The sequence below is a fragment of the Mastigoproctus giganteus genome, chromosome 5 (assembly GCF_048544385.1).
Source record: "Mastigoproctus giganteus isolate SK-2022 chromosome 5, ASM4854438v1, whole genome shotgun sequence".
NCBI lineage: Eukaryota > Metazoa > Arthropoda > Arachnida > Uropygi > Thelyphonidae > Mastigoproctus > Mastigoproctus giganteus.
The window spans coordinates 12,527,283-12,546,142 of NC_143579.1; the positions used below are offsets into that span (position 1 = coordinate 12,527,283).

The 18,860-nt window shown below is 38.9% G+C and overlaps 1 protein-coding gene across 1 annotated transcript in view; it reads left to right on the plus strand.

The window, feature by feature from the left end:
- Positions 1-18,447, plus strand: part of LOC150085175 (ketosamine-3-kinase-like) — a 143,619-nt gene extending 125,172 nt beyond the window's left edge. The window contains exon 8 of the mRNA XM_090373068.1: positions 18,399-18,447. Coding sequence (XP_090229194.1) covers positions 18,399-18,423 — 25 coding nt within the window. The 3' untranslated portion in view covers positions 18,424-18,447. The remainder of the gene's footprint in view (positions 1-18,398) is intronic.
- Positions 18,448-18,860: the final 413 nt, after the last annotated feature.

The window sequence follows — 18,860 nt, forward strand, 5'->3', positions numbered from 1 at the left end:
CAAATAAAACGTACTGCATATGGCTAGCAGTAACCCCAGAGTATGTGTACTCTGGGGTTACTACACTCAGGGTGGTAGAGAATTAAAAGGTCCTGGGGGTAATTGTGCAGTAAGATATGAAGTTTTCTTAGCAGTGCTGACAGTCTGCAAGAGTAGCTCATGGTGTCTTTTGAATGATATACAGGAATTTTTATAGTGGGGATAAGGAGGTGATTATCCCCTTGTATAAGGCAGTGGTGTGGCCTGACAATTGCGTTTAATAAGGCCATGGTCAGGCCACACCTTGATTACTGTATACAGGTCTGGAAGCCGCATTTTAGGAAGGATATAGAGCTGCTGAAACGAGTACAGAAAATGGCAACAAGATTAATGAATGGAACAAAGGGTTGCTCTTACAAAGGAAGGCTTAAGCTCTATAAATTACAGTTCCTGCAGACTAAGCACTAGCGTGATCTGTTTAAGGTGTTTAATGCCTTGAATGATTTGAGCAAGCTCAATACTAATGGGATTCTTCCTCTTGCCCAGATTAATCACCTGAGGGACATAAATTCAAATTGAGGAAAGACAATTGTAGAATAGATGTGCGGAAATTTACCTTTAGGCAGCAGGTGATTGATTGCTGGAAACTTCTATCTGTTGTAGAAGTTGACAACTGCAATATATTCAAGGCAGAACTAGACAAACATTTAGAGTGAATGGATAGGTGAAATGTTTTTTTTTTTTTTTTTTTTTTCTGGCTGTTGCTGTATATGCCTGCTTTCTTGTATCCTATTCTACTATTGGCAATGCTAAAATTCTGAATCATGGGGGGATAAACCCATGGAACAGTCACATAAAAGTTCCTCTCCAAAGAAAAGTAATATCTTTGATTACTTGTATTCAAATAATTTCTCCTAGGGATAATTTCTCCTTTGGATTATTTATTTATTTAAATTAACCCTTGCACAACATCAATGGTGTACAATGGTTAATTTAGAGCAGATAGTGAATACTTCAGATTATATTTTATAAATTTAGTACATGGTTCACATAGTTATTAATCACTATCTTAAGAAATTATATCACATAAAGTTAAAACTGAAAATAAAATGTACACAAACAATAGGTGACCCTCTAATGGGATCATAATTCGACTCCTACTATGACAAACATGAAGGAGTCGAAATGTTATGCGTTGCTGAAAACAAGGACTAATGTCTGTCTGAGCACTACAATACGGAAATTGTCTTCATGGTGACCTGCATAATGCCCATTGCAGCTGTTTGGAGAGTAATAATGTCAGTCATGGTATATTGTGTGAGAAGTAAATTAAGCCATTAGCGTCAGACTGGGTCAAAAATTCTTACAAGGGAAATCTTATAGCAGCCTCATACTAGTGTTTATGGCCAAAATCACAATGGCCTCCGGCCCACCGGGGTTTTCCCGGTGAGTCTTAATAAGACTATTTCTTATTAAGTCCTGTGAGTCATATTAAGACTCGCCGGACTTAATAAGAAATAAGACTCTGAATGCCATTATGGAGCACAGCTGTCCTGTTTCTCCAAATCTAACCTTTAAGGAATTCGTCCCAGGTTTACGTCAGCTGAGAACTCATATCAGATGCCAATAAGGAACGTTCATTCTCAGAGTTTGAAGTTCTAAATTATTATTATGAAATTTATTATTCAAGAATACCAAGAACTGCATGTCTTAATAATGAGATCATTGAGAGTTATTTGTAGCATTCTTCCTTACTTATTTGGTTCTCACACTGCACCATCAATGAATTCCTATACAGGAAATGAATAAATATTTATATTTAGAAGTAAATATTTATTAATTTACTAAACTAAAAGTTAATATTTATCTCAATAAATAATTATAATCCTTGAAAATGAATTAAATTTTATAAAAATTTAAACTATTTCCAAATAATTCAAAACTAATTTAAAATTGAAAACATTTAATTAAAAGCAATTTTTCAAAATATAAATAATATTTAAATATCTACAGAATTTGTAATAATTAATCGTTGTAAAAAATGATATTTTAATCTGTCCTGAATATCTGGTAGGGCGTTAGGGAAATAAATCGTCCATAAATATTTGAAATTGAATTAGTTTAAATGAATAAATCAACTAAACATTTTTCTGTCGAACCACCAAGCGGATTTAGATAAAGATATGACAAAGTTCAAAAAAGAACTGCGATGAAGTAGTTAGCGTAGCTGCTTTTCATATTACCATAGCATAGCTGCATTACCATATGATATTAGGGCCCCCTGTAAATGATTACATCTACCCATATATTTTGGCTGTAAATTGCGTGTGTTCTCTGATCGATTTGCCTGTTTGCTGGACGAAAAACCCGTTTCTGGGGTGGGGGACACCTTGCTGTCAGCGCCCGAGACCGACTAACTCAGCCACAGCGTGAAAAAAAAAGCCCACTAAAGTTCCTCGCTCGCGTCATCGACGGGATTTGAACACGGGCCTTTTCCACCCGGTCTGGGGAGGACAATGACGATACCACTGTGCAGTCGCAGACATCATATGTCAAAAACCAGTTGCATTCGGAAAATGAAACTGGTTTTATGAGATGTTAATATGGTAATATTAATGTCTTTGGCTGCACAAGCCAAAAAATAAAAATAAATAAATAAATAAATAAGTTACCCTGAGAGAGAGAGAGAGAGAGAGAGAGAGAGAGAGAGAGAGAGAGAGAGAGAGAGAGAGAGAGAGAGAGAGAAATAGAAGGGAATCACCAAGAAAGAGAAGAATGATGATATCCAGCTCAGGACCCTGGGTATACCAAGCCCATACTCACCAAGTGAGCCCCTGGGGTTAAATATTTGGTGTATTTCAAAGGGAAGGAAATAGTTATTTATAAGAATAGTAAGAAAGAAAAGAGAAGAAGAAAAGAGGACTAGTAGGATTTCAGAGTTTAAAAAGATTCACTATCATCAGGATTTCGAGTTTAAACAGTTCATAATCAATAATTTCAAGAGTGATTAAAGCAATAGAAGTAACCAATACCCTTATATAGTAAGGTAATTAAGTAATAACTAATCAACACCCAATATACAGAGAGGGGAATATAAGTGACAACAATTATGACATACAAGCAAAGTACAATTTTTTTTTAAGAAGACTCCTCTAATAAAGTGAACCAGAAGAGTCAAATCCAATAAAAGAATGTACAGAGACATAATCAAATTACATTTTCTACAATTGTTCCAAGATCACTAATTCAATATAAGAACATGTTACAATACAGGGTGTCTCAAAAATATTGGTACAAATGTTTAGGGGAGGTAGGTAAAATCTAAACGAATGTGAATCGCATAGGAACCCATAACCGGAAACGTTACCGTAAGTCGGTACACGGCGCTGTTCATCAGTTCGCGAGAGGAAATATTTCTGGTTTATTAATTCAAGCAGTAGTCGCCGCACGAAAAGCATGCGTCGATATACGAACTGTGAGCTGGCGATTAGCAGAGGGCAAAGGGACGAGCCGCTCAACGAATTTATGGAAAACGCTTCCCAGACAGACAGATATGTACCGGACCACCGTTTGTTTGCGCGTGTGCATCAAAATTTGTGCGCTTATGGGTCATTTAGGTAACAGGAGTAGTGCGGGCAGACCACGTTCGACGCGAACTCCCGCCATGAAAGAAAGTGTGTTGAATGCCGTCCAGAATAATCCTACTATCAGCACATGTGCCGTTGCCTCTGCCTTAGGAGTGTCTCGTTGCAGTGTACAGCGTGTCTAGAACGACGATTTCTTACACCCTTTTCATCTCCAAAAGGTTCAGTTACTGCTTCCCCAAGATCATCCTGCACGTGTGGCTTTTGCGTAGTGGTTTCTCCAAGAAAGTGTTCAACAAAAATTGAATTTTCCAGCCTATGTTTTGTTCACGGATGAGGCTTATTTCACTCGGGAAGGCTTATTCAATCGGCACAATGCTCATGTGTGGGCTCACGACAACCCACACGGTGTGCGCCCCCATGCGGCACAACATCGTTTCGCAATAAATGTGTGGGCAGTGACTGCTTAGTCGACCCATACGTGTTACCATCCCGCACGAACTCCGCATCGGATCTTTCTTGAACAAGTTCTACCAGGGTTACTTGACGATGTTCCAGCAAATGTGAGACGCAACATTTGGTTTCAACATGACGGGGCGCCTGCCCATTATGGAAGGTGTGTTCGTGACCATTTGAACAGGCGTTTTGGGCGTCAATGGATTAGCCGTGGTGGACCCGTTGCCTGGCCCCCGCACTCACCTGATTTATCGAGCCTTGATTTTTTTCTGTGGGGGGGGCCCTCAAATCTATCGTGCATGAATCGCCTGTGGAGACGGATATGGATCTCGTGGCGAGACTCGTCTGCGCTGCTGCTACTGTCAAAGAAACTCCAGGTGTGTTCGACCGTGTCCGCCAATCCATGCTGCGTCGGTGTCACGCATGCATCGCGTCTCATGGTGGAACCTTCGAGCATCTGTTGTAACATCATGAAATGCATCCATCTAATTCTCCATTGTTAATATTATGTCAAATAAATGTTTGCCACTAATTACTGTCCTGTGCCTCTGCTACTACTTTCCCGTGACGTTTCCGGTTATGGGTTCCTATGCAATTCACATTCCTTTAGATGTTACCTACCTCCCCTAAACGTTTGTACCAATATTTTTGAAACACCCTGTATATTTACAGAAGTACAGTCAAAAGAAAAATAGTAAAGAAGTGAAGGCACTGTCCACCCAACAGTACCAACAAATAAACAAAGAAATCTATTTACATCAAAGATATATTAATTAATATTTTAGTCAGGAAGACCAATAATATTCTTTCTTCTTCGAAAAACGTTTTCAGCGAAGAAAGCAAAAACTTCAATATGGTCAGGAGAATGAACTAAAATTGGTAATTCCCTTTCTGTATATACATTAGTTTGTAATTGCAATTGTAACCTAAGATCAACATGTATATACACTCAAAAATTAAATGTTGGACAGTCTCCAAAGAACCACATTTACAGTTTGGAGACGCAGCCAAGCCCAAAGCAAAGAGCTTTGAATTTAGACTGCCATGTCCGGAGAGAAGGAAAGTTAAATATAGGCCTGGACACAGCCAAGGCTTATGCTTTTTATCAAATTCCATTACATATGGAAAAAAGTGGAACAAAACTCTGTCAGTAATGGCTGTGGACCAATCATTCTGCCAATCTGAAACAAAAAGAGTTTTCAAGCATTTATTATCTTCTGTAACAGGAGCATTCAAGTCTATTGCATATTGGACCTAGTTCATTGGAAGACCAAGTTTTCGATGGTACTGTAGGCAGGAGTGAATAATCTCATATTTGAGTGGCAATTTACCATAGATATTAAAATTATAAAAATATGACTTACTTTTTTTTTAAATACTTTTCCTTTGTTTCTATTTGAAATATTTGCTTTTAAATGCACATTTTAGAAAATTTACAACCTGAAAAGGATCACTGCTTTTCAATATTAAGGTGAATAAATCAATATAATGATAAACCTAAAATTGAAATATTCGAAAATTTTATTAAGTACAATACACAATAACATTTACTGGATAAAACTTAACATTTAATGAGATGATTGAGGCTGGATATTTTTAAATAATTGTTCAAAATTTGGTCAAATTTGTGACGCCAATCTCAATACATAATGAAGATTATGTCCTGATGGTATTTCTCGATGTCTTCTAACTCCAGGTCCTGATGGTATTTCTCCACTTGTTCTCAAAACCTGTGCTCCTGAACTTACACCTGTTATGTGTCACCTTTATTAACTTTTTTATTCCAAATGTGTTTTTCCTTCTGCTTCGAAATTTTCTCTTATCCAGCCAGTTCTTAAAAAGGGTGACAAATCCCTCCCATCAAATTATTTCTACTCTTTCTAAAGTAATGGAGAAATCACTTAACCGTCAACTCTTAAACTATTTAGAAACCATCCGTCTGATCAACGATCGCCAGTATGAATTCCGTCTTTGTTTATCCACAGGTGATATTCTGGCCTATGTTACCCATTTATGGACAAATTCAATAGAAAAGTTCGGTGAAACACAAGCAGTTGCACTTGACATCTCAAAGGCTTTCGATCATGTTTGGCATAAAGATCTTCTGAACAAGCTTCCATCTTATGGTTTGCCAACTGTTATTTGTAATTGGTTATACAGTTTTCTCTCTGACTGCTCACTGAGGGTGATGGTAAATGGCTCTCTGTCTTCTAACTTCAGTACTAATGCTGGTGTCCCCCAAGGTTCAGTTCTTTCCCTCCATTCTTTTCCTCTTGTATATTAATGTCCTTCTATCATTGATCGAAAATCCTATCCATAGTTTTGCTGACGATAGCACACTGCCTTACACTTTCCAGTTTGAGAAACCTGGCTTGCTCAATCAGCTTCAACTTCTCGAATATCCGCAATCAATTGCTTAAATGCCTATCTCCAGGTGATTCTCCAGTGGGGCAAAGACAACTTAGTTGATTTCAATCCTTCTAAAACTCAGTCTTGTCTTATATCTCGCAAAAAAGATTTTTCTACTCCTATGCTTACCTTTGGTAACACTCTGATTTCTAGGCAAAATGATATATCTCTTTTGGGGATTACCCTGACTTCTAATCTCTCTCTTGCCACAAGTGCATTACAAATATTGCTTCCTCTGCATCTAAAAATCTTGGTTTTCTCCTTCGCTCTCAGAGCGACTTTTCTTTCAAACAGCTGTTCACTCTGTGCAAATCGCAAATACGCCCTACCATGGAATAACTAGGGCGGTGCCCCCAAAACCTCTCTCATGCTTCTAGATTCCATTCAGAAGAGGGCAGTTAGGTTAATTAATGATTCCTCTCTAACAGAATCTCTCCACTCGCTGTCTTATAGATGTACTGTTTCTGCTGCATGCCTTTTCTATATATACTTACATGGGCACTATTCTTCTGAATTGGCCTCTATAATTCCCGCTCTCTCTCTCTTTCAAAATAGTCCGAAAACGTCCAGCCAATATCCATTTACTGTCCAACTTCAAACTCACAGAACCAACTTTTCATCTTCCTCGTTTATTCATTCAACTGCCGTTTTCTGGAACAACCTTCCTTCATACGTATTTCCTGAAAATTACAGTGTACAGAAGTTCAAGTCTAATATCAATAAATGTCTTCTTTCTTCTTCCCAACCTCCAACCCATACACGGTACTATAGGTCTCGTGTTTGAGGTTTTCATTAAAAGAAATGCTCATCTGTTATTTTGTTTTGTTCTCAAACAAAAGCTTGTTTTTTCATGGTATTTTATATTAGAAAATCGACTTTCAAACTTGTCAAAAAGTAATTGTAATAACGAAAGGCAACGATTCTTTGGAAGTGTGTTTCTCCTTTAGCTCAGTACAACGTTCAAAGTGAACTAAATTGTCTTTCTCAACTGGAATTTAAATAATAGCAACTTATTTTGAAATGATTTGATGTCACCAAACAAATCAGACCAATTTTCCTTTCCCTTATAGTTTTAAATTAACAGCATTTAAATGACTAGGAATGTAGATATGGATTGCAAGATCAAACAGCCAATCCATATTTGATAGTGTTTTATTGGTTTCCCCTTTTCTGTGTGAAACATTTGGTGATGTTTCAACTGCCACATTAAGGCCATGCGATCTTGTAAAATTTACAATTGAAATAACCACTTCATAAAGTGTTGGAGATCCAATACTTTCCCATAAAGAGCTTCTTGATGCACAATGCAGTAAGTCCAATCGGAGTTTCAGCTCCGATATCTATCATTTTCTTGGTTATTCTACCGATAAGCCCAATGTTTTTACCAAATTTTTCGCACCGCCAGTTGCGAGTCCTACCAGGTTTTTAATATTTAATCCTAACTTTTCCATAGATTGGCAAAAATTTTCAAAAAGATTTTCACCTAGTTGTTCCGCGCATACTCTGTAGATCAGCTAAATCTTCAAGTGGTACAAAATTATCATTAATTCCACCTATGAAGATGAGGAGTTGGGCTGTGTCATCTACACCAGTATTGCCATCCAGTGTCACACGAAAATATTTCATTTGTTTTATGTTTTCCAAAAGTTGTTCGAAAAAATTCTTTCTAATATCTTCTACTCTTCACATAGTTATTTGTCGAGACAAACTATTGTCTTGTTCGTTTCTCCGGATAAATTCTTCCACAACTTTTAATAAACAACGCTTAACAAATTAACAAACGCTTAAGGAATTTAAATCACCATCATTGACCGGTTTAGAAAGCAGTAAGTCCAATCGGAGTTTCAGCTCCGATATCTATCATTTTCTTGGTTATTCTACCGATAAAAGTAACTCAATGGCAACTCCCATGTCCCTGACTTTCCTAATAGACTTTATTTATACATGTTTAAATTCAGTTTTAAAGTTATTAGTAATGGCTGGACTAACTTCTTCACTTGTTTGAAGATCACATTTATCGTTAGCTTTTACAAGAACTACATGTCTTATCTGTGATCTAGAAGGGATCAAATCTACATCGTCTTTTTGCCCGCGTGAGCTGAAGCAACACTGGCATAAGTTGCAAAAGGGGTGGAGGGCAGATTTCTGAAATTTAAATTTGTTTTTAATCTTTCATTTTCAAGAGTTGTGTCAATAACCAGCTTTTCAAGATTACTCCAGATTTTACAGAGTTCTATAACCATAAGAGGCATGACAACCTGTCATGCCTCTTATGCATGCCTCTTATGTCATGCCTTAAAAATATCCAAAAACTGATTCTTATATCTGTCATAATTTCAATATTATTTACATCAGCAGAGGAATTTAAATCATCAATATTATTTACAATATTTCTACATTATATAGAATATTACCCTCAGAAGGTCCTAGAGTAGGAAAATCTTTACCCAAACTAGTTCAATAACTGGAGCCTTCAATTTAGTCAATTCTGGAGCCACAGTAAAGTCCCCAGGCATATCAGTTGAAGAACAGCTACTGTTATCAGACATGTTTGTCACTTATACATCAAAATACAACACATAACTAGAATTTAACTGAATCAACAAAAATTGTTTATTTATTATTTCAAGTTATAGCCATCAGGGGCGCTGAAGATTTCATAAGATGAGGATGTCCACCAGGGAGGCCAAAAATCAAATTTGATGAAAATCCGCCCAGAGGAATAAAAGTTATGAGCGATCTTGCAAACAATTCACCAGGGAGCGCTGAAAATCAAGGGGAGGTGAATAATTGGGTCCAGTTGCTAAATACCAAAGTATAAGCTCCTAGGACCCATAGGGACTGAGCAAATTCAGTTCAAAGTTAGCTCTTTTTCCAGCACAAAAATGAACCCAACACTAAAATTGCTCTACAGCCTTACTTTAGGCCAGGAAAGGGTTAAAAATCAGTTTTATAGCGTTGACACTACTACCTAGACCAGGCCGCCATGATAAAAGCAATATAAAATGAATATTTAAAATCAACCAATAAAATGCAAGCATATAACTAGTCATGGGTTACCAATAATTTGGTGTGCACACTACACTCAATACAGTAATGAGACACCCATAATATTTGTGTAACCGTGGCAACCAGTAAATAGTGACACTATAACTTTTGCCTAAGGTGTATTCACAGTAGCTGGGCCGACGTCACATGATGGCGGCCTCCAGAGAACAGTTTCCCACCAAAACCAAGCTATTTTCCCGCCATTACCGAAAGAGAAGGAGAAAGAAGGCAATATGGCAGCTACAGAAATCTGTATAATGAGCAGAAGCCAAAGAGTAAAAAATAGCTAGGCTGGCTATGGATGCAACAAAGACAACCCCAGCATCCATAGCCAGCCTCCCAAGTGTCCAGAATATAAGCAGGTCACTTGTCCACCCCAAAATTTTGGAGGAACAAGCAAGGCAAAAGAGATTAAAAGCTGACAGTTAAATTTCCAAACAACAACAAGGCAGCCATAACGTTAAAATTGTATTGTACAAATGGTATAAGACAATGGTCAGGCCACACTTTGAGTACGTACTGTATACAGGTCTGGAGGTCTCATTTTAAGAAGAATGTAGAGCTGTTGGAACGAGTAAAGAAAATGGCAACAAGATTAGTGAATGGAAAAAAAGGGTTGCTCTTACGAAGAAAGGCTTAAGTTTTGCAAATTACAGTGTCTGGAGACTAGGCACCTGCGAGGAAATATGATTGAGGTGTATAAAGCCTTGAATGGTTTGAGCATGCTCAATGCTGATGGGATTCTTCCTCTTGCTCAGAATAATCACTTGAGAGGGCATAAATTCAAATCGAGGAAAGACAGTTGCAGAATAGATGTGCAGAAGTTTGCCTTTATCCAGCAGGTAGTTGATTGGTGGAACAGACTTCCATCTTTTGTTGTGGAAGTTGAGCAGTGTCTAATGATTACCACTTTCTGCCGTCCCCCACTCAACCAGCACTTTATCCATTGCAGTAACTTGCCCTTAATGCCATACAGCTCCAATTTGTACAGCAGTCTTCCACGTGCAACAGAATCAAAAGCAAAACTTTTAGGCAAGTGCTTCGATGCGAAGTCGCCTTTTTAGAACTTCACCACTATATTGAACGCTCCACTTTCAAGTACGTTATTGCGATCTTTATCGGATTTGAGAGTGCTTTGCATACCTTATGGTGGGAGAGCATCCTCAGTAGACTTCATTTTAATTATTGCTCTCTTCAGCTTTATAAACTTGTTAGAAATTAATTTGCCGATAGCATTGTCACCGTCATCACTAAAATCACGAAGATTCACAGATCTGTCTCCCGTAGTTGCTTCCAAAGATCAATCTTGGGTCCCCTGATTTGGAATCTAGTTCTTGATGATTGCCTCCTTAAGACGACTGAATGTCAAAATGTGCAGAAACTTGCATATGCAAATGACCTTCTCATTTTAGTGAATGGAAACTCAAGATGTGATTTAGAACCGTACAACAATAAAGAATTTTTTGAACTATTGTCTTGATTCTCTAAGAACAAATTGAATTTATTCTCAACCAAACCCAAGATAATGATTTTTAAACACAAATTGGACTACGGCAGACCACCAGTTGTAAAACTTGACAAGAAATAACTTCCACTTGTCCGAAGCAACAAATTTTTAGGAGTCATCATCGACATCCGTTTTTCCTTTAGTAGTAGTAGTAGCATGTGATGCAAGAAAGCAAGTATATGAGCTTATGCAGCATCAGCCAAAAAAAAAAAAAAAAAAAAAGTGGACATCTTCAACACCTTTCTGTCTAAGTTAATTGTTTTACCGCAATGCTGCTCCGAATTATCAGACAAGACGGCGGCTTGAACGCTAAACCCCTACATTTATTTTAAATTGTTGCCATAATCCCAATTAAAAGTTATGCTGCCGGTCTTTGATTTAGACGTGCTGCGCTTATAACTGTACATACTAAGTTATTCACTATTCAACATTGTTTTCTCCTTGGCCTCCTTCACGTTTACCGAACAGTATGAACTCAGGGGCTCACATCTGATGAGTATGGGCTTGGCACACCCAGGGTCCTGAGCTGGATATCATCATTCTTCTCTTCCTTGGTGATTCCCTTGTACTCCAGACTCGGGAATTTTTTATTATTTATTTATTATATTTTTTTGGCTGGTGTAGTACAAGCCTCAGGCTTCCTGGCACCATACAGCTAATAATAATAACTCCAGCTCCACAGACACTTGTGGGCACTATACCACTTGATCTGCATGTTGTCTTCGGACGTCTTTTGTTTTTACATCCGACGAGGCAGTTCTACTGAATTTGAAGGAATCATTGTTAATCCTCAGGCTGATCCCAAAACTGAACGCACCCGGTGCTGGCATTTATTAGTCAACATTTCGCAGAATAGCTGTAATTATAACGAAAAAAAGAGCCATTACCAAAACATTCGTTCCTGACGTAACTACTACACTACTTCCACCATCCACAGAAAATGGTTTTTCACTCTCACTGTTTACCTCCTACATATTAACTGGACATGGTTCGCTTAACGCAAAACTCTACCAATTCAGACTTTCTAATACAGTCTCCTGTCGATGTGGGCTACTGGAAGACTCTTCTCACGTCCTTTTTGAATGCTCCATTTACGCAGACCTAAGATTGTCTCTTAAGGCAAACAGTTCCAAACTTGTCTCCTGGATGTGGGGAGCTACTCATAGCTATCAATAATTCCCAGGTCCTTCAAACCTTATGCAGTGCTGCTTTTAATCGTAGGAAGACGTTCAACCACAATGTTAACACAAGCAATCAAATTTAAAACACACCATAAATGAAAATACAACCTATTGCTTCCTCTGTCGTCCTGATGATGTCGTGTACAAAATTTTGCTAGTTATTCAAGAACACGCGAAGGTTTCAACAGATGTATTTTTCAGGCTAATTCTTTATGAAGACTCTCCGCAATTAAATCCTTCCTCTGCACAGTGATACCGTCATCAACCAGTGACTTTGATACCACTGCAGATTAACAGATTTATATCCAGAACTTGTTCCTGTCTTGTGCTGGCACGGGGTTCTTTTGAATGGTTCCAAACTCGCTTTGTACATTCAGTGCGTGACTGTTGAGATTGCTTATGGTACATGCGCAGTTGTGGCCTATTTTCCCGTGGTGGAGGTGGACACTGGACAGGCTTTCCAGGTGGTCGCTTTTCTGGTGACAAAATGGCCAGAAACAGCTAAAGAACACAACAACACACACTACGCAAACACAAAATTTCTGGTCTTTTACAGTTCTCTATTCATCACTGTGTACCAAGGCATAGTTGAACTCTAGTTCAGAATGTAAAATATAGACATGTATACATTCCTAAAACTTTTAGCCACATCGCGTATATTGCATTAGCCAGTAACAGTTAAGTAAATCGATTTTTAAAATAATTCACTGACTACTTTCCTCACAAAGAAAAGCTTACTTCTGTTGCCAGTCGATATCACTGTAATCATTCCTAAAGAGTCGATTAACTGATCTCTTCAATGAAATTCAGTTTACATCTAATGGAAGATTATCTCATAGGCCTTACCTGCAAGACCGATGACAATTTAAAACATTTTTCTGGACAAGTTCCAGATATTGTTGTTGTAGGATTTTAGAAGCATCGGCGACTAAGGCCATGTTGCTTCGTGTATATTGTCTGTAAATTGTGTGTTCTGAGGTTGATTTTCTGTTTGTTGATCGAAAAATACGAGTTTCCAGGAGAAAAAACCATGCTTCCATCGCCTGAGACTGCCCAACCAGTCACATTGTGAAAAATCCCCGTAAAAATTCCTCACGTCAGCGATGGGATTCGAACTCAGTTCTTTTCCACCCGGTGTGGGGAGTACAGCGATTCTAACACCTGTGCTACCCAAGAGGGAGTTCCAGATATCTTGTGTCATTTGGTCAGGTCATAATGTTTTCTGTTTGGCTAGTATATTGTCACCTTAGAGACCAGCTAGTTTGAAATGTTGGTAAATAGCTGAAAGATATAACAGCCATCTCTTAATATAGACTGCCCGATAAAATTTCATGAATATTTTATTGTGAACAAATTGAAAGCAAATATTTGACTATAATAGGCATCACTGACATGTTTGGCACTATGGATGCAGTTTCAGGAGAGAGGAACCATTAAAAGAGGAGCTGGCCAAGGTCGCGCTAGGGCTACAATACACAGAACAGCTTTTTGGTTCTTAAAGCGAGAGGAAACCCTAAATTTTTCTGTCATCTACTGCCTCTTGAGGTTGCTGAAGCCACAGGTGAAAATATTTCCAACCGGACTGTGTTAAGAAGGCTCAATTCAAGTGGACTTTAATCAAGGAAGCCTGTGGTTTGTTTCCCATTAATCCAAAAGCATCGTCGAAACTGGTGTCATGAACATGTGACTTGAAGCCCTGACAAATGGGCTACAGTTGTCAGAACTGTAGTTCTAAATTAGCAGAAGGTACATTCTGTGAATGTTACATATGTAGAGAGTATACTGTACTTTTTAATCGAATGCCAGAGTGTATACACTGAAAGGACAGAATTTATGGGGATACTTAGTTCCTGGGCAACACAACGCTGTCACCCCTCTTGCTAGTGGAAGAACCCACTGCTTGGCAGGTATATAGGTACACTGCATTCATGTAGACAGTAATTCTATGTATGGATAAATGTCGTGAGTTAACCAACTTTCAATCACTCTATCGCGGAGGTGGTACAGAAATTGCACTATCCCCATTTGACAGTATCAAGAGTGCATTGGGAATACGACATTTCCAGAATAACATCTCATCATGGACAGCGCTGTGGGCAGAGAAAGGTGGTGGATGAACAGGGCACAAATCACCACCAACTTCAACGAGGGAGGTGCCAGAAATGTCTCCACCAAGACCATCAGGCAATCATTAGCTGCAATAAGTTATGGGAGCTGCTGATCCACCACAGCCCCAATACTAACACCATGAGACAGGACTCTATGCCTCAACTGGATGAAAGAACATCGGCACTGGACCTTGGATTGGAGACTGGTCTCCCAGTCCGATGAATCTCATTTCCAGTTATTTCGAGCAGACAGGAGGGTGCGTATCTGTCAGAAACTTCTGGAAGCTATGACCTGTCATGTTAATAAGGAACTGTTCAGGCAGGTGGATGGTCGGTAATGGTCTGAAGCGTGTTCAACTGGCACATGTTGGGACCTGTGCTGTCTAGATGCATCTGAGAATGGTCCAGGTTACATGTCAATCCTTTCGTACCATCTGCATCCCTTCATGGTCACCGTGCACCCACAGGGTAATGGACTCTTCCAGCAGGACAATGTGCCTCCCCACAGAGCCGTGGTGACTAGAACATGGTTCAAAGAGCATTCTGCCAATTTTAACACCATGGAATGGACTCCCCGTTCATTGGACTTGAACCCTGTGGAGCATCTTTGTGATGCTGTGGAAAGGTCTGTTCAAGCTTTGAATCCTCCACCCAGGATTGTGACGGAATTATGGACAGTGGTGCAGCAAGCACAAATGGAAATACTTTTGGAACACTTTCGTGGACTAGTGGACTCAACGCCTCACATCTTTATCTGGTTGAAAGGTGGATCCATCTGTTACTACATAGGTATCCTATAATTTCTGTACACTCAGTGTGTGTATATTATTATGGACAGTTCTTAGGCAATTTGGTTCTTATACATACAGGGTTGTTAAAATTAAAGTAACCCTATGTAGAGGGCTCTGGAGTGAGTTCTAAGGCTTGTACTGAAGAGAAATTTGGACACGTGCAACAAAGAATGTGCTCAACATTTATTGGGAAAAAAAATTAGTTACAAAATTTGTCACTGTATGGTGCTGTGTCACTGTATGGCGCATAACTATCTTAGTTACGATTAAGAAAAAAATCTTACGTTATTTGCATGATCATAAGTTATTGCCACACCACTACTGAGCTCTACTCTATTGTATAAAAGCAAAGCAGTTTCTTCCAAATCATACAGTAGATGTTTGCCTGCACTACAGCAGCAATGCCAACAATGTTGCAGGAAAAGGTGCTATTAGTGAAGCTGTACTATCAGGACAGTTATTTGGTTTTTAGGAGCATTAGCAACTAAGGCCATATTGCTTCGGGGCTATGCGGTGGTCATTCCCTGACCTTTCCGCATCCTCTGTATTTGGTGGTCGGTCTAATCAAGAAGCGTGAACTATGCACTGCCGCTCCTGCCCACCTGGCTACAGAAGCACCTATCATCAATGCAGATGTGGCTATCAGAGAATTCTGGCATCAGAAGTACATGAGGCGTGTACCTATGACTGTTTGTGCTGTCCGCAAAATGATTGTGAAATTTGAAGAAACATTTTGGTGTTCAACCAGGTAGAAGTTGGAAACGAGTGGACTCCTCTCGTGTTGAAGATGTGGCTATTGCTGTCGTGGATTCATCAAGTCAATCTCCATGTGGTAGCACAAGTGTGTCAGCTGTTTCTAGTGAAGTAGACATGCTGTATTCCACTGTAAGACTAGTAGTGCATCAAGTGCTGTGGTACTATCCTTACAAGATGCACATGCTACAGCAGCTAAAGTATGGTGATGCAGATATTTATTTCAAATAAGCACTTCAGAGTCTGGCACGAATGACAGTGGATATCACTTGGCCATGGGACATCTTTTGGAGTGATGAAGCCCACTTCTGCTTAAATGTGAGTACAAGTGAATACCCACAACTGTCGCATTTGAACAACAGAAAACCCTTGAGTTCTCAAAGAGGTCCCGTTGCATTCTCCAAAAGTGACAGTGTGGTGCCATATTGGGGACCACAAAAGTGACAGATTGGGCCATATTTTTTCCAACAGGTAAAACCGACTGGACCCTGCACCTGTTCCGTCACCGGACAGCGATATTATAAAATGTTGGCAAATTTTGCAATACCAGAGCTGCAACAACATGGGTGCTTTCAGGATACCATATTCGTGCAAGATGGTCTCCAGACCTGTACGCAGTACTCAAGGCATGGCCTGACCATTGCCTTATACAGAGGGACATTCACCTCCTTTTCCCAGCTAGCAAAATTCCTATATATCATTGACAAAACCCCATGACCTGCCCTGGCAGCCTGTCTGCATTGCTCAGAAAACTTTATATCTGCCTGCACAATTACTCCCAGGTCTTTTTCATTTTCTGACACCTTAAGTGTAGTACCACACAGTTGGTACATTTCTCTGGGGTTACTTCTACCCATATGCAGTACTTTGCATTTGTCAAGGTTAAACTTCTTAGCCCATCTGCCCAAATTATCTAGATCCTGTTGCAGTAGCACACTGCCATTACTGTCATTAACAACCCTGCCAACTTTGTATCATCTGCAAACTTTGACACTAAGCCTGATATACCTTCATCAATATCACTGATAAATATACAAAACAGTGGACGCAACACCGAACCCTGTGGGACTCCCCTAATAACATTAGTCCACGAAGAGCAGAACCCATTGATTACCATCCTCTGTCTTCTCCCACTCAACCATCCTTTTATCTATTGTAGCAACTTACCCTTAATACCATTCTGCTCCAATTTGTATTGTATACTGCCCTTCCCCACAGGGGGACTGACATTTTGGGAGCTGCCTTGTTCCCCTCTCTTGAGGTTTAACTTAGTTTTGAGTGAAGGCCTTAACAGTTATAGAAACTGTGTGCTCCCCTGTCCTAAGATAATGGAATTACTGAGGAAAGCCCCAGCATTTTATTTTCTCTCTGGCTATTCATCTCCTATGTAACAACCATCATGCCTTTTTCACATTATATATTCAATTAGTGCTATTTGTTTTTACTAATTTTTGATCAATTCCTTTATTTCTTACCTAACTAATTCCATATGCTAAAATGGGCTTTAAAACTGTTATAAACAGCTCATTCTGTCTTTTGTATGATTTTCCAATTTCATTTATGAAATTGGAACTTATTCCAATTTTTGGTTATTTAGTCTCTGCTCAATTTTTCTTGTCCCTCCCCAACTTTCATAACTTGTTTTAAAATGTTTTTGATATTGACCAGTGTCATCTTCCCTCAATTCATTTATGAGTTTCTTTCACTTGTTTATCCAATCCATCTTTAAATGGAGATGAAACTTCCCACTTCCACCAAAAGCCACAGTTTATTCCAACAATCAATCGCTCTTTGACTAAACCCCAGGGGCTCATATCTGGTGAGTATGGGCTTGGCACACCCAGGGTCCTGAGCTGAATATCATCATTCTTCTCTTTCTTGGCGATTCCCTTCTGCTTCTCTCCCTCTCTCTCTCGGTAACTCAGAATTTTTTTTTTTCTGGCTGGTGCAGCATAAGCCTCAGGCTTCCTTGCACCATATGGCTAATAATAATATTAAAAGGAAGATTTTCAGACAACTTAGTTCAGACAAGTTGAAATAAAACAAGGGCAATCTGCACATGATATTAGTGTTCTTGATGCATGAAGCTTGCCCATCCACAACATATTGTCAACATATGGTAAATGGCTCCCATTTTTGCAGAGGTACAAATGCACTCCTGGAAAAAAAAAAAAAAAAAAAGTAAATTGCAGCCATTATCAACCCACTGCAGGATGCAGGCCTCCTCAACAATTCATGCTGAGGGAAATGGACCATAATCTGCCACGCTGGTCCAGTGCGAGTTGGCAGATTGACTGTATTTAGCAGTCAGGGGCTTGAACACCGGTCTATTCAAAGAGCGTGTGCCACTGCACTCCCGCTCCTGACCACTTGGCTACGGAGGCCATCCTGACAAGGGGACAATTCTCTGAATGTAATGGATGACTACCAAAAAGTAATGTACTAATGTGCCCTAATTTGTATGTTTCCTTGCTCTATACTTAATTATCTTTTCCCCAAAAATATCTGTTACCTTACTTTTCAAACAGCCTTTGTATATGCAATCATACATGCTAACTAAACTATTTTTTTGTTTGCTTTAGGAACCAATTTGATGGAGGATACTGAGGTTCTTCATTTTCTGTAATGAAGCAACTTTTAAAAGGTTAAAAGAAATTTGTAAATAGTTCTTTGAAATAGTAAATTTTGAGTAAATAATAATGCAATTCTCTTTAATCCTAAAATAATGGGAAAATAAATAACAGCAATGATTTTTGTAAATTAGAAATGCCGAATTTATTACAGAAACTGGTTTTGTAGTTTAACCCTTTCATGAGTATGTGCTCTGTGAAGTATGTACATATGTAACATTTTGTATGAGCTCTACAGTATGTATTCACACACATTTGAAGCAACCTTTCTGAAGGTCATTTTAATGTGTCCATTGATATTCAGTACATACTACCATCTCATCTGTGTTGCCAATAACTATAGATAGCTTATAATAGATGGCGGTATAAAAGTAGCTTTGATAATTGCAGGAGAAATTCTCACACATTAGCAAT